General features: G+C 31.2%; 1 protein-coding gene across 1 annotated transcript in view; it reads right to left on the reverse strand.

The window, feature by feature from the left end:
• The window catches only part of LOC142337467 (glycine dehydrogenase (decarboxylating), mitochondrial-like), a 266,460-nt gene extending 254,921 nt beyond the window's left edge, over positions 1–11,539 (reverse strand). Inside the window, exons 1-2 of the mRNA XM_075386707.1 lie at positions 10,819–11,539; positions 965–1,043 (exon numbers count right to left, since the gene is read on the reverse strand). Coding sequence (XP_075242822.1) covers positions 965–1,043; positions 10,819–11,073 — 334 coding nt within the window. The 5' untranslated portion in view covers positions 11,074–11,539. The remainder of the gene's footprint in view (positions 1–964; positions 1,044–10,818) is intronic.
• Positions 11,540–17,338: the final 5,799 nt, after the last annotated feature.

A 17,338-nucleotide genomic window follows, 5' to 3' on the forward strand; every position in this document is an offset into this window, starting at 1 on the left:
CAACACTAGGACAATCACTAGCAAAACACTTATTAATAGAAAATACTTTAATAGAAATATTACTAAAGCAAGAGAATTTTTTCAGGAGAACCGAAAACGAATATTCAGTTTTCAGTCATGAAGTTCACATTACATAAAATTAAACTACTGTTCAATAATTTAAAAAAGAGGTGCTATTAAACTACTATTAATTTAAACAAATGCAATGAAAATCTTCAGCACCGGGTTTTATTTCTCAATTTTGCATAAAAATTGTTCTGGGCAATTTGATCATTTTTCTAAAGAACATTTTTTTCAACATTTTGGTTTTTTCAGAAGTGACCGCTGGCGCCAGATCGAAAAGACTTATTCAAAAACAAATTATGAAAACCAAAATTGAGACAGTAAACATGCCTTTATAATAAGTGAACAAAAAAAACTGTCGGACAAATTCTGATACTGAATGCTTTGCAATTGTTAATCATTTTCCAACGTTGTAAATTTTTTAAAAACTGCCGGTTCGTCTCCCTTAAAAATGAAGCTTCATCGCCCGACATTGTGAATGTACAAAAATGAACAAATGAATTGTAGAAAAGAAATGACATGCAGGAACACATCAGTACCCCTATCTATCTTTGCGGCGCACACAAACGCAATTTTGCATGCTGTTTAATTGTCTTACAGGAAGCATCTTTTGCTTGCTTTTCATCCAATGAATCAGTTAATCCATACGTATCAAATCTAATATTAAAAAGTTTTTACTCACAGAATTTGTAAAAAAAATTGTTTGAGATTTTCCGATTGCTAAATTAACACAAAAAAATAGTGCGGTAAAATTTGATGATTTCGGCAAATATTATGGAAAACTGTTGACTCCGGGCAAATGTTCAGATAGATCACTGATAAAGATGCGGTCTTTAAAATTTATTAAATAATTTCGGCCATTAAAAGTGTTATAACCGAGAAAATGCATATTGATACTCACTGAGTGGTTCTGGAAGCTGTAAGTCAATTTCTCTTCTGATTGCATTGGGTATAGTATCTCCTATCACTTCTTCTAAACTCTAAACACAACAATTCCAATTAAAAACGTTTTGTCTCTTGTTCTGTTCTCAATGACAATTATTAATAATTTATTAATAAAATTAATTATTTAAAATTTTATAACAATAATTGATTCTGTTGCTTTAATTATTGTCAGATCATAAAACCTCTCTTTAGCGAACTTAATTTAAATTTGAAGAACATTTTGGATAAATTGTTTATTCCATGGAATTAAATTCAAAACAAGAAACACGAGAAAACTAATAAGATTAAAACTGCTCGTGTAATTGCCAAAAAAAAGTAAACGAGACAGATCTACAGAGAAAGTATTGAGTTGTGTGGAAACTATTTTGCTTTTGTTAAATATTCTTGTTGTTAATTCAAAAGGAACAACGATCTGAAACCAAAAAAATAATAAGAAAAAAGAACTAAAAGAAAAAAAACTTGGCAGCAAAATCCATGGAAATTGCTGAATGTGTTACTGTTTTGTTGAGTATTAGTGTTATTGGTTTCAAAATTTAAAATACAAACTTAATCAGGGAAACTAAATAAACTAATAAAGGATCTTTAGAACCCCTTGCAAAAAGAAAAACGCAACATTGAAAACCAAACAAAGTGTTCTCTCACTTTTTCGCCCTATTTCCGTCGGTGTGTTCATCACTGTTTTTCACTGTTTAATGACAAAATTCGATAAAAATTGTTATCATATCTATAAAAAAGGAGCTCATTGAAAAATCAAATTCTTTGAAATGTTGGAAACCAAGTGAAGGCTAATAACTGATGCAGTGAATAGCCCTTTTAGTGAACTTAACTAATTTCCGCAATTTCGTTTATGAGATCATATCTCTCTGTCGTTCTGACAGCAACAAACGGACGCAAGCTGACGCTAAAACGCAAACACGCACAAGCACATACACACACATAAAATAAAGAAATCTTGTGAAATGAGTTTTGTTCTGAATGAAAGTTTAAAACTATTTAAAAGATCAAACATTTTTTTCTTCCAAAGTAAGAAAAGTTTCAAACTTGTGTTTCAACAGATCGATTCAGTTTTGATCGATACCATTTTAAAATACTTGCATTAAAAAAGTCGGCCAAAGGCGTCTTATCAAGTTACACCCCAAGATTGGAATTGAAACATCAAGGAGGCTCGGTGATGTGCGTTCGCACATGAAGTTCCGACCCCGCTCATCCACACTTTGAGCTTAACTGTCTACCAAATGAGGAATTGAATGACAAAACTCAATACCTCACATATTGTTCCAATAAAATAACTGGTGTAAATAAATGCTTTAAACTGAAATCACTGAATAAATACAATAATTTATCTATGGGAGGACCTACGGGACAAACCTAAAAACAAAGTCCAAAAAACATCTGATAACACTATCAAGGAAACCGGTACTTTTTTAGATAAGATATGGAATCTGCCTTTAATTAACACTAGGAAACAATTGGACGAAAATGGCAAAATTAAAAAAAATCTTCAATTTTCTGAATAGAATTGGTTTCAAAGTCAGGAAATGTATTAGCTATTAAATGAAATCACTGAAATGCTTAATTTATTTCTCAATAAGAAGCCACTGAGGTTTGTAATTATCCTTAATAAGTCATCCACTACAAAAAAACGACAATATAGCAAAAAAATTAACAATTTGAATAAATTTTTCGGGAAAACGGTTTCGAATCCGTGTAGAGCAAAATTTATTCACCGAAAACATTAGATAATATCAATTGCGTCTGTTCAACACCAGCAGTGTGATATCTCAATTCAATTTGTGAGACTACTTAACAATTAGACAAAAATAAACAGGGGGCAAGGTTACAAAAAGAGTAGTTATTTTTTTAAAACAATTATTTTAAACTCATGAAAACCATCAGCTATCAATTTAAATCATCCAATAGTCTCAACTAAACCTCTATAGCATAGGAGGTCATTGATGCTTGTAATTAACTATAATAAGTCTACGACAAACACCAAAGAATTAAACAATTAATTAAATTTTCCGATGAAACCGTTTCAGGGCAGTGTAGAGCATAATCCGTTCGATAAAAATCTATGTTCAATAAAAAAACGTTCAATTGCAGTTTTCTTCAACACCAACAAGATTGAGACTACTTAACAATAAGACAAAGAACAAAAGTGGAAAAGTTACAAAGTGAAAATATTGAAAACTATTTGTTTTATACTAATGAAAATCGTTAGCTATCAGCTTAAATCATCATTGTCCAATATCCTGCATCAATACCCCACAATAAGTTTTTGAAACCTCTGTCAATACTCAGAATACGTCATAGGTCTACAAAAAGAACGGCAAACAGACAAAATTGAAAAACTCAATAATTGTTCCGAGAAATTGACATCGAACCTATTAAAACTATAATTTTTCACTATTACTATTAGACATAAACCAATGCGCTTTTTGCAACACAAAAAATTGTTAGACGTGACTTTTCGCTAACAAAATCAGAGAACAAGCACACAAAAAAAGAATGGCAAATTTAAAAGTGATGTACAAATTATTTGAAAACAAACAATATTAGTCGTGATAAGCATTAGCAATGGGCTGGAAGAATCAAATAGTTCCATACTAACACCAAAAGAAAAAGGAAGGCATTTTGATTTCACGTTAAAAAAACATGCCATACGTCTCTAAAAAGAAAGAAAATTACCACAAAATTTTAAAAAATTCAACAAGTTTTGCGAGAAAACGGTGTCGAAGCCGTTAAATCCATAATCTGTTCGCACAAGTTTTAGCAATTTTCTATTGAGAATTCTTGAGAAATAAAAAATGAGATATAATAACTCTTACTGAAGTGACTAAATTAACAGGACCAAAAATTAACCACAGCGGTAGGCAAAGACCTAAAAATCAAAGAAAAAAAATTTAAAAAGTTCGTAATATCAAAGCCCAAAAACTCATTCCAAAGGTACAAAGCCGTAATTATGACTACTATATAGGTCACAAAAATTTTGTCAGAAACGTCATAAAATTTGTCACTGCTGAAATTGAGCTGTAAGTTGTTTAAAAAAGATAACAAAAAAAAAGTTCAGCAAAACTTTTTTTTCAACAAAAAAATTTAATAATTAGAGCAGCCTTAAGATCTCAACTGAATTGCTCTAGAAAGAAAATTTAACTCCCTATAAGGCCTCGCTATAGAATTATATCTCTTTATAGAGCCAATTGGACTTATAGTGAAGTAGACTAAGTCATATGACTACAAAACACACATCAATGCAGACGTAACTCGAACAACTTCACCAACCATTTTACGTGTAAACTGTGGTAAAGCCAAGGAAACAAAAAGATTTTATTTTAAATGGTTACATGTGCTACCTGGTTCCCCTAATTGGCAAAAAGAAAATTTCTGGTCAGTAATAAACATAGAAGAACAAGAAAATCAAAAAATGAAAAATATTTTCGAAAAAGACAGCGCCCCAAATCAACCCGAATAATATTTGGTTTGTAAGAATCTTCAATTAGCTCAAAACCAGTCATTCCATTGCTGCCTCTATTATACCAATTACGTCAGTTGTCCTAGTTTTATAGATGTGAATAATTTGACATACAAAAGTCAAAAAAATAAATTATTCAGTTTGGTTATTTATTGTGTTAAATTTGCAAAAAAACCCGCAATCTTTTAATTTTAAAAACCCTCCGAGGAAGCGAGAGTAGACATAGATCTCTTTGGAGTTTCCACAGATTGCCAGGGCAGTTTTTATGTCTGTACTTACGTTAATTTAAAACAAAGAGGTCTCGAGTTTACCAATTGGGTGCAATTTTTGATGAAAAATTTGCCGAATTTTAAAAAATTTAGCGAAAATTTTTGTCGAAAGGTATAATCAGATGGTTCAAAAACACTCGTTTATCTTAAAACCTCAAACCAATTATTTTTAACAACATTAGATTCACTCATTTTTACCAAAATTGACAAAAATTTTAGTAAAAATCCGGAAAATGTGAACAGAAACAACGGAATTTAGTGATATGTTCTCGAAAACTTAGGCCTCGATAACTCCTCGAAAAAATTGATTTTGAAAAAATCTTTTTAATTCCAATTTCTACGTTTGACGAGTTTTTCAATGATACCACTGAAAACTTTCTACGATGAATTTATCGATCGACCAAATTTGACTGAACAAAAAAACCCATTTGATTATATAGTTCCTCCCCCCCCACTAAAAGTGGGGTAGGAACAATTATTCAAAATAGTTGTTGGAAATTCAAGATGCGATTCAATTCGTTTCCAATTGTTTAAGTGAGTCTTTTAGCATAGTTATCAAATAGCTGGAAAGAAAATAATTTTATATTTTTTATTGTCTGCAGTGTCTTCTATTTCTGTTTTCGTATTATAAGTTTAGTTTCAATCTTAGCCTAAGGGTTACCGTAATGGCATGTTTCTGTGGTCCTTCATTAATTCATTCCGCAAGACTTATTCCATATTTTTGTTTCAACTCCAATGATTGCAAATCCTTTTGCAACTTTGTTCCAGATTTAGGCTCTGACCACACATAATAGACATAATTTTCCACGTTCAATTTTCAACCAGTCTCCGTACAAACTGTCATTGTATTTAAAAATTTGTTGTATTAAGAGAGTTTTATCTTAGCATTTGAGCACCAAGTTCTTCCATTTTCCATAAAATCAATTTTATAGTATTCTTTTATGGTTTTATGGCCGGTCATGAGGTGACGGAAGTATGGACCGGTTGATCCAGGCTATAATTAGCCATGGTCAAGCGAATAAGAGGAAAAATTTGCCATGGTTCAAATTTGTGCGAATTATTGCCAAGTAATTCGAAAAAGTGCGTCCATGTTTCGACTCTGCGGGACCATTCAAAAGTTCGCGACTATGATCCAAAGTGCCACGATTCGAAACTGTGCAACTATGATCAGACAATAATTAGGCCACTGGGAGGACAACACAGTCAGGGTTGGACTGCCAACACTGAAAATTGCTTAAAAATTGCAATAATTGGGATCACGATTTAAGGTTACGAAATGTAAGTAAGAAAAAAAGATCCAAAAACAAAAAAGATCCAAACGAAAAAGATCTAAAAATCCGATTAAAACAGTAAATTTACAAATTGATAAACACGATAAATGATTCAAAACTTAGATAAAAACGGTAGATAAAAATGGTGAAAAAAAAACGGATAACTGCAGATAACTGCAGAATATCAACGATCAAAAGCAAAAGCAGTTGTAAAGAAAAAATTTAGTAAATTTTGTTTAGCTTAATTGGATCCCGAGCACCAAATACTGAAAACTGTTTCTCCTAAACTAACAATAATGAATAACGAACATAGCCAGTTTCTGTGAAAAATAGCTCTAAGAACTTTTCTCAATTGCCAAATTTTTAAAGTATTCTAATTAGATTAGCCGGTTTGTTTATAATCATAATATGCTCTGTGGAGACATTTAAAGCTCAAATGTTTGAAATATTAGTTACAATTTTAATTTTGCATATTCGAATTTATTAGTCTACCAGCTTAGAGTTGAGATGAGGCCAGGCGGAGTTGAAACCAAGCCGGAGACTCATCAATGGTGATTTCAAAATAGTTTTGTAATCAGTTTAAAGGAACTATCAACTAAAGCAAAACGGAGTGACCTCTCAAACTATCAATTTGATAATTTCTCGCGAAAAACGTTGTGTAACACGAATAACAGAATGCATGAGTTTGTTAAGTAAGTTTAAAAAGCATTGAATAAAAAGATTTGATTTCAAAGTTGCAAAATTTTATAGGGAAGAAACAATAGGGTGACCAAACTTTTTTTCACTAACTAACAAGAAGTCTGTTTGAATATTGCTTCGCTAACTTCACAAGTTTCGCTCAAGAACGTAAAGTTCAAAAAAAAAGACGCGTTCAGGTTTCATTAGGTTTCAAATTATTTGTGAAAGTTTCTTGAAGAGAAAGTAGTGAACGTGAATGAACAGCTTTTTGAAGTTCAAAAACTTTTCTGCATCACTTCTAATTAAATTCTTATTGTCGCACAGATATTAGTCTAATAAAGAGTATAATAGCTTAAAAATTCAGGTGTATGTATCAAAAATATTTGTCCTTATAGTTTTCCCAACTTGATGCGGTTAAACAACAGGAAGCGCATTTTTTATGTCTCATTTTCTTTTTATTTATACTATCTTATTTCTACTTTCAGCATAAACAAGCAATAAAAAAACAGTAGCTTCCTTGATTTTGTTCTTTCAAAGATTATAATTAAGATAATTGAAAAATGATGTTTACGAATATATATGAAATAAAAAAAATGGTATCGAACATATTTTTCCAAACGGTGGAGAACATGACCATTTAACCTTCGCAAAACCGGTTCGACAAAAATGAGGGACTTGCCACACATATTTTTGCAGATCTTCTTAATGCTACTCTAATCTTAGTCAAGTTCTAAGTTTCTGCGATCAAATTTAAACTTTACGCAAGCAAAATTCCTGATTTTTTTTTGTCTTCAGGAATTTTTTCTTGGTAGTTTTCTCAAAGATTTTTTTTGTTTTGGTAAAATTAAATTGAATTTTGTGCAGAACGATTTTGACTTTTAATGCGACGTTATTGTAAATTAATGTAGAGTTGTTGAAGTATTAGATATGACTAATTCTTAAAGCAACGATTTCGAAATTGTTGAAACAAACTTTTTCAGCTACACTGAGGGATAATAGGAGCACTTTTGTCTAGCATATTGTTCTTGTATTACGCTTTTTCTGAAATGACAGTTTTGCCGGTTTTTTGCTATGTTAAGTCAATTTTTTGTCCTAAAAATTCAGCAATTTCATCTGCCACTAAAACTTGATTTCATTTTACGACATAATTCAGCCGTTATTAAACAAAAAACGTTCATATTAATATAAACCTTGAAAAATTTGACCAAATGCTCTTGGGTTTTTAATTCAACTGTTCTTCTTTTAATTGCAACTGTTGCACAACGAAAATACACAAAAATATTGTCAATTGAATAAATTAATGCTTCTTTCAGGTATTCATTGAAAATTTGAGGTTTTGTCAAGAAAAATATTGTTTCCAGAAAGACAAGGAGGCTCGGTAATGTGCGTTTGCTCATTAAGTTCCGAACCCGCTCATCCACAATTTTGGCATAATTGACTACCCAATGAGAGCAGATAGAAAACCACCAAAAACTCAAGTATTCTCAAAAAAAATTTTGTGTATGAACAAAAATATTGCCTCCAACGAAAATACTTCAGTGGAGTCAAAACAGTTGCAATAGATTGATGAAATCTGCCATTATTAAGAAAGCGCGACGAGACGCACAACAAAAACAAAAAACAACAAACATTCATACATCCAAAACTTTATGTCCATTTTTAAAAAAAAATAACAACAAAGTGGAGAGAGCGTCAGATACAAATGAAACAGAGCAAAACAACTTATAATTTTTTAGAAACGATATGAGACCAGTTCATAATAAGTCTCGGTTACGATTACATTAAAAGGAATATACAGCAAAGTTAATAAATTCGCTTATATTTTGAAAACAATTAATTTCAAACTAATGAAAACTATTAGATATCAATTTAAAATACCCAAGTGTTTTAGTATCCTATGTAGATGGTGATATAGGAGGGCGCCATGATCTGCCTTTGTTCAATTTTTTGACGTTACAAAAAGAAAAACAAATAGAGACAAGGAAGAAAAATTGAAACTTCGGAGAAAACGCTGTCGAAGCCGTAAAACCAAATCCTCAAAACAGGTCTGGTTACACCTTTTTTAAATGCCAATAATGTGTTAAGTGACCTTTCATTAATGACACCAGGTAAAAAAGCGAAAAAGGTAAAATTAAGAAAACTTTTTTTTCGCAAACAATTTTTTTCAAAGTCATAAAAGCCATTAGCTACAAAATAAAAAAATAACAAATTAGTTCGTCTATTCGTCCAAAGAAAACCCTCGAGAACTGTCATTACTCAGAACATGTCTAACGTATACAAAAGAGAACGTCAAATACAGACAAAAATCAAAAATTAATTCACTTTTTTTCGAAAGGCCGTGTTGAAGCTAGTACTTTAACTAAATCTTTACAAACTTTAGATTTTGTATACTTTCGTTTTTTGACGCCCAAATGTCATGCGTCTCCTGTACTTGTAATAAAAGACACTAGGTAACAAAAACACACACACAAAACAAAAATGCGAAGTTATCTTTTTTTCAAAACAATTGTTTTCAAAGTTATGAAAGCCATCAGCTATCTACTCAAAGCAGATTATAATCTCATACCAGTCTCCACAGCAAGCAAATAATATCTCTCATTTTCCAAGAAATTTTATTCAACTAAAAGACAAAGTGAAAACGACAGTTAAAGACAAAAAAAACAATTCAATTCTTCGAGAAAGTTATGTCGAAGCCGTAAAAGCCATAAACTATACTTTTAAAGACTTTGATTTGCTCAATTTAGCCAGCTATGAACACCACTAATGTGTTTTGCGAAGTTTCAATAATGTGACCATGTGAGAAAAACGAGAAGGTGTGACAAATGGGCAAATGCTTAAAATAAAAAAAAACGTGATATCCCGTAGTATCAAAGCCATAAAACCACAACCTAACACATAAAACTGCAATAAAGATTAAATGTTAGTTCAGTAGAAAAAAAACAATCTTTTTGCTTTGCTGATCGTACGCTACAAGATGAACAAATTAAGAAACAAGTAGTGGCAACGTTCAAAGAGCAATGGTTTAGTTAAAAAACAAATAATTTTAAAAGTCAAAACGACCACAAGTCTTCAAGTAAAAAAAACTACATACATTAATTTGAAACTGCTTATGAGGCCAATTTGACCCATAACCAGTGAACTTTGATTTGAATTCTTTTGTTTTTTAATTAACATAAAAAAGGTCGAATTTTTTTAAAAAGACCGACTGATTTACAATCCGAATAATATTGATTGTATCAGTCCGAGAGTGGACTAAAAACCGCCATTGCTGTTCGTCTTTTCGTCCTTAATTGTTCAAATGTCACTGATACAGATAACTTGTTAGTAAGAAAAATCAAAATTAAATGTTGCGTTCTTGATAATCATCGAGAAAAAATAGCAAATACGGCAAAACTTTAATTCCAGAGCACTCTAAATGGAAGTGGAAGTAGGACTAGCCCTCGTTGGAGTTTACACAGATTGCAATCAAGGTTTTTGGGCGTGTTTTAAAGGCAAACTTAATCAAATTGAAGAAGCTTATTTCGTGCAAGTTTTAATGAGAATGGCTGAATTTTGAAATTTTTAGCCGAAGTTTTAGCCAGAAAACTTAAATCAAAATAGTCAACAATATTTTTTCTGAAAATCAAATCAACAACACTATTTTTAACATTTTTAACAAATTTTAATAAAATTGACTAAACTTTAGGCAAAACTTCGGGAAAATTTGAATAAAAATAACGCAAATCAGACTCAATTTTCACAAAAATATAAACCTCGATAACTCGCTCTAGAAAACAAAATTCGAAAATTATACGTAATTCGATATTCTACGCTGGATGGGCTTTCTAATGATACCACTCTCAACCCTCTATGGTGAACATATCGGATTTGGTCAAAATTGACTGAACAAAAAAACCCATTTGAGTATACAGTTCCTCCCCCCCCCCCCCCCCCCTCAAAAGGGTTCGGAACACAAATGCATTCATTATTGATTGATTAACTATGCCGAAAGCTAGTTTTTAGTTAACTATGCCAAAAGTAAATGTAAATTTAATTGCAACCGAAAGACTCGGAAATAGGCGAAGCCAACAAATGAGTCAATTTTGGTGGCACTATATTTTATAACTTCTTATTTGCATACCTGAACACCCAATTTCTTCCACATCTTTTCGATATCTTCATTACGCGGTCCGATATGTCTGTCCACGAATTTGTCCGGATGACCACTAGAATAAGTAACATCTCGAGTTTGACAAACTGATCGATCTTTCGGAATAGGAGCACTCGATGTTCTGCTAGCCGCACGTCGACTAATTGCTACTCTATAGAAATTTCTGTCATATCTGTTCACACGTGACGATAACACCGCTCGCGTGAATTTAGAACTCAGAGACATTTTTGGTGAGTTTAGCAGAATATTGACGGGCAAATTTCGGCAAAAAGAATTAAATAAGGTTAAAAGTGAATGACTAAATTGGTTGTAATGTGAAATTTACTCTTAAGAAATAGTGGAACAACTTTAACTCTTTTTGGACTGCACGAAAGGTAAACATCGAATTCGTACGTGTCATTGGGGTGCGCCTTTATCTCTGCGAGTACAAAGTAATGGACGGGTTTGCTAATAAGTTATTAAGAAGGAGTAAGTCATATTAGCCCAATATATCAATCTTAACTGATAGTTCGAGCAAATCAAGGCCCTTAATGGCGATTCCCACAAATCGCATATAGCAAATAGAGCGATCACTTAATGGCTCTTCTTAACAGAATTCTTAAGCCATACCGACATGCTCTATATTTTAAAACTGATGAACATCTTCAAATTTGTTGTTGATGACGTTTCGACTTTGTTTTGATATGCTGCAACTCATTTTTTAGGTCAAAGCAAATATACGTACACATTAACATAGTGCGAATTTTCACTGTGCTTTTGCGTGCAGACAATTTTTTAAAAACTCTTTCACGTTTTTTAGTCCAATTTCCGGTTGGTGAAAAGCGTCAGGTTTTTTGTTCAAAGTATATGAACAAATGAATACAATTAAAACACATTTTATGCACTACTATCAGGATAAAAGCTTCTCTAAAAAACGGATCGACCTCAAATTATTATCTTATAGAACTCACATTATCAAGAATCATTGACAAAAACGATAACGGATAGCTATTCGGCATGAGGAAACTACAAGTTTCTCACTCGACCATCAGTAGTGGAAGAATTAAGAAATCTGGTATTAATTAAGAAAAAAGATCTAAATCTAAAATATCAACGAAACCCAAAAACTACATGACTGATAAATTTAAAGAAGAAGAATTAGCTTCTTGAATATTATACTTAAATATTACGCAATACTTGAATATACTTGAATATTAAGAGCATGCTTAATATACTTGAATATTAAGCATGCTCTCTAAATTGATTTCTAGTATGACCATATCTATATCTATGAAGATAAATATATAGTCTACATTTCCTCTTTCTAAATCTTTATAGTGATAAATGTTTATAAACATTACACATACTACATACTAGATATTGATCAGGATCAGAATAATGATATCCCAAATGTTCTATATAATCTTTCACTTTAATCATATTTTTACATATATAACATGAATATTCTAATTTTTTTAATTATTACATCATCCTTTCCATGACTTATTTTTACACTTACCACACTTCATTTTTCACTTTCGAAAAATTATTTTTTCCAACATTTTCCCTATATAAATACATCATGTCTCAATCAACTAATACTAGTGTCATAAACTTCAGTCTGTATAGACTTTATACAGGTATCAATCATACGATCTCAAACATAAGGAACTAATGGAGAAAATGTTTGATTCTGAAGAAGAAGAAATCTTGAAGAAGGTGTATAATTCAGATGAAGATGATTATATTATTAAAACTAAGACCAAGACTAAGGATATTATTAAAACTAAATTTATTAAAAAAACTGAAATTGAAACTGAAACTAAAACTGAACCATGCTGAGTTTGTGGCGACAAGTTTAAAAATCGGATAGGTCTACAAACTCACATGAATAAACACTGGAGAGAAAACGTTGTCTTAAACGATAATTATAACATTAAATCAAGTTTTAATCAAAGGCAGTTATATATTACTAAACCTAATGGTAGTTTTATCAAAGATATTAATGAACCAGTAGATTACATATTAGACGAGTTTAAACCATTTAAATCATAAAAATATAAAGTTACTGCCAATTGCTTATATAGGAAGAGAGACTAAGAAGAAGAAAAGACTACTAATATAAACTTTGGAACCGATGAATATATGGATAAAGATCATCGACTGAATTCAAATCAATGGCTTGATCATGTTAGAGAAACGTATGAGGGTTACGGCCACGATTATGAGTTTATTGGAATAACAGACATGCAAATAAAGATAGAAAGGACTAAACCATCATTAGGATCTTATACTGAACTGCCAAGGGTCTAAGAGATAAACCAAAAGCGACTTTAAATATTAGAAGTAATAAATTTAACTGTCTACGATTATGTATTGCAGCTGCATTGCGTCCTGTAACTGAACAAGCAACTAAAGAAAATAAGTATATTAATAATCTAGTCGATGACTGGGAATATAATGAAACTGCATATGATTATATAACAAAAATCAAAAATGAATATAATACCAACATTTGGTTTTACAGGCCTGCTCAAGATAGTAACATAGCCAAAGTAGAACGCTTAGAGAAATGTTCTAACTTTGTAAAAGATAGACAAAATGTTAGAACCCTAGTCAGGGAAGAACACTAATTAAAAATGTAGAAGTATTACTAGAAATACCCAACATCAAGTATGCCAAGTTCTGGTTTTGTTATAATTGTACCTATTGGTTTAGTTCTCAACATAAATATGAAAGTCATTAATGCTGTGTCCAAATCAAACCAAATATTGTTTGTCCTAAGTTAAAACAAATTAAATTCAAGAATCAACATAAACAACAAGAAGTGAATAATGTTATATGCTGAGTTTGTGGCGACAAGTTTAAAAATCGGATAGGTCTACAAACCCACATGAATAAACACTGGAGAGAAAACGTTGTCTTAAACGATAATTATAACATTAAATCAAGTTTTAATCAAAGGCAGTTATATATTACTAAACCTAATGGTAGTTTTATCAAAGATATTAATGAACCAGTAGATTACATGTTAGACGAGTTTAAACTATTTAAATCATATAGATATAAAGTTACTGCCAATTGCTTATATAGGAAGAGAGACTAAGAAGAAGAAAGACTACTAAGTTAAACTTGGGAACCGATGAATATATGGATAAAGATCATCGACTGAATTCAAATCAATGGCTTGATCATGTTAGAGAAACGTATGAGGGTTACGTCCACGATTATGAGTTTATTGGAAAAAAAGACATGCAAATAAAGATAGAAAGGACTAAACCATCATTAGGATCTTATACTGAACTGCCAACAGGTCTAAGAGATAAACCAAAAGCAATTTTAAATATTAGAAGTAATAAATTTAACTGTCTACGATTATGTATTACAGCTGCATTGCGTCCTGTAACTGAACAAGCAACTAAAGAAAATAAGTATATTAATAATCTAGTCGATGACTGGGAATATAATGAAACTGCATATGATTATATAACAAAAATCAAAAATGAATATAATACCAACATTTGGTTTTACAGGCCTGCTCAAGATAGTAACATAGCCAAAGTAGAACGCTTAGAGAAATGTTCTAACTTTGTGAAAGATAGACAAAATGTTAGGATCCTAGTCAGGGAAGAACACTGTGCCCTAATCAAAAATGTAGAAGTATTACTAGAAAGACCTAACACCAAACATGCCAAGTTCTGTTTTTGTGATAATTGTACCTATTGGTTTAGTTTTCAACATAAATATGAAAGTCATGAGTTCTGTGTCCGAATCAAACCAAAGATTGTTTGTCCTAAGTTAAAACAAATTAAATTCAAGAATCAACATAAACAACAAGAAGTGAATAATGTTATATTTTGTGATATTGAGTGCGACATGAAAGAAACCGATGAAAAGATTGCTAGCAATACATATAAGATATCAGAACGTGTACCTATTGCTATTGGCTATAGTTGGCATAGCAAAGATGAAGTGCTTAGCAAAGATGAAGTACATAACAGATCATACTTTGGTCCAGACTGCATCAAAGATTATGTTAGAGATTTATTAGAAATAGAAACAAAACATAGTATTAAGATAAACAAAGCAATGCTATTCACAGAAGAAGATAAATTGTATCATGATGCTAATGATATATGTCACATTTGTAATAAAAACTGTGTTAATAAAGTTATAGATCACTGTCACCAAACAGGTAGATACAGAGGCCCAGCATGTAACATTTGTAATTTAAACTATAAACATCAAAACTTCAATCCAGTAATATTTCATAATGGAAAAAAAGCTATGACTTCAATCCGTTATTTAATGAGATATTTAAACAGAATAATAGCAGGAGAAGAATCGATATCTTGCCTATTACTAATGGCAAAGCCAGAATGTTCAGAGTAGGCATATCATAGTTTATAGATAGTTACAGTGTCTTGACAATGTCTCTTGATAAAATATCAAAAGTTTACAACATACAAATAAAACATTATATCCTAATGAATACTTTAAGGATGAGAATAGCTATAATAATAAACTAGGTAATCAATCGATTCAAGATCATCACTAACAACTAAGTTACCAACTCAAGATGAAGTAGATGATTTTAATATTTCTAATAGTAATAAAAACAGGTAAAGAATTAACATTAGAATATATAGAAAATGATATATTCATATTAGGACATTGCTTCAATCTATTTGTTAAGATAAACATGAATACATATAAACTCAATCCTCTACATTATATTAGTCTACCAAGCTACAGCTTCGATTGTTTCTTAAAACTAAGCAAAGTTGAATTAGACACAATACAAGATGAGCAAATACTAAACGACTTCATAAGTGCAATGAGAGGTGGCATATGTGGTGTTATGGGTGATAGGTATATTAGAAGTCAGAGCCAGAGTCAGAGTCAAAGATCCATCAGGGAACCTGCTTTGCAGATGGCAGAGCATGACGGAAGGTCTATCTGGTGCATCGATGCCAATAACTTATACGGTTATGCACTAATGCAAACGCTACCATATAAAGGTTTTGAGTACTCCAATACAACTCTGGATGAAGTATTAAATACTTCAGATGATAGTGATTATGGCTATTGGCTTATCTGTGATTTAGAATATACTAATGAATGTAAAGAGATAAGTAGCAACTTTCAACTACTACCCCATGGAAGAGAAGTAGAGAATATTGATCTGGAATAAAAACAAAGACCCTCAACTTCATCAAAAAGCAAGAAACTAATATTAGATCAGAATAATAAATATGGATACCCAATACACTATCGGATGTTAAAGTTTGTTGTTAAGATGGGTATAAAGGTTACTAAAGTCCATAGAATAATTAAATTTAAACAAGATTATATAATTAGAAACTACATTGAACTTATTACTAAAATGAGAGCTGAAGTTAAAACTGAAACTGAGAAAGATATATTTAAGTCAATGATTAATTCATTGTTTGGTAAAAGTTGTGAGAATCCATTAAGGTATCTAGAAGCTAAGATTTTAACCGATGATTATGAAATATTTAAAGCTGTTAGTAAACCAGCAAGTAAAGATGTAATTAGATATGAAAACTATACTCCAATAGAATTCTTTAAAAAGGAAATACAATATAAGCCAATTTATTTAGGATCTACAGTACTAGAGCTCAGTACGCTTCATATGTATAAATTCTTTTATAATGTATTAAATCCCTCGCTTAAAGATCTAATCTTACACTACATGGATACAGATAGCTTCGTGCTAAGTTTTAGCGAGGGCATTGTCGACGATGAGCACATGGATCTGAGTAATCTAGATAAAACAATAAAAACTAATAATAAGGTACCGGGCAAATTTAATCACGAATTAGGTAGTAAGGTTATAGACAAAATTCGTGGTATTAAAACCCAAAACATATAGTATAAAAAACTATGGGGCAGAAGAGAAAGGAATAAAGAAAGAATGTAATAGAAAGCACGAAGAATATTATAGATGATAAAAGGTTTTATGTAAGTAATATGAAAAGTTATCCCCTAGATGAAAACATGTATCTTTTCAAAAGAGATCTAGCAAGCAAATTCTGCGAACGGACTTCATCTGTGATAAGCCAAGCAGGTTTCCTAATTAATAATACTACTTTAGAGCTATTAATAAAATTAGGGTGATGTAAATAAAGAATCATTGCGAGCACTAATCTGGGAACCAGCTCCGCTGATAAATAATATTAAAGATTTTGACCCTTTAAAAAAACTTTAAATACGAACAGTGAACACAATCTAGTATTAATTGAACAAACATTAAGGGCAATAGATTGGCAAAATTAAGAGTTAGATAAAAAAAACCTAAGATGATCCAGCAAGCTGGCTCTCAGTTTTATGAAATTTTAATGAAGTCCAATGGCAAAACTGTAGAGGAAGCTCGAGATAAACCAGGACTTATAGTAGATAAAGACACAGCTCAAATTATTAATTTAATGTCAGTCCAATCTAATCTCAATTAAAGTTAATTTCGGAAATTTAGATATTGCTAAATTTG

Source organism: Convolutriloba macropyga, chromosome 4 (genome assembly GCF_964194025.1).
Source record: "Convolutriloba macropyga chromosome 4, txConMacr16.3, whole genome shotgun sequence".
Taxonomy (NCBI): domain Eukaryota; kingdom Metazoa; phylum Xenacoelomorpha; order Acoela; family Convolutidae; genus Convolutriloba; species Convolutriloba macropyga.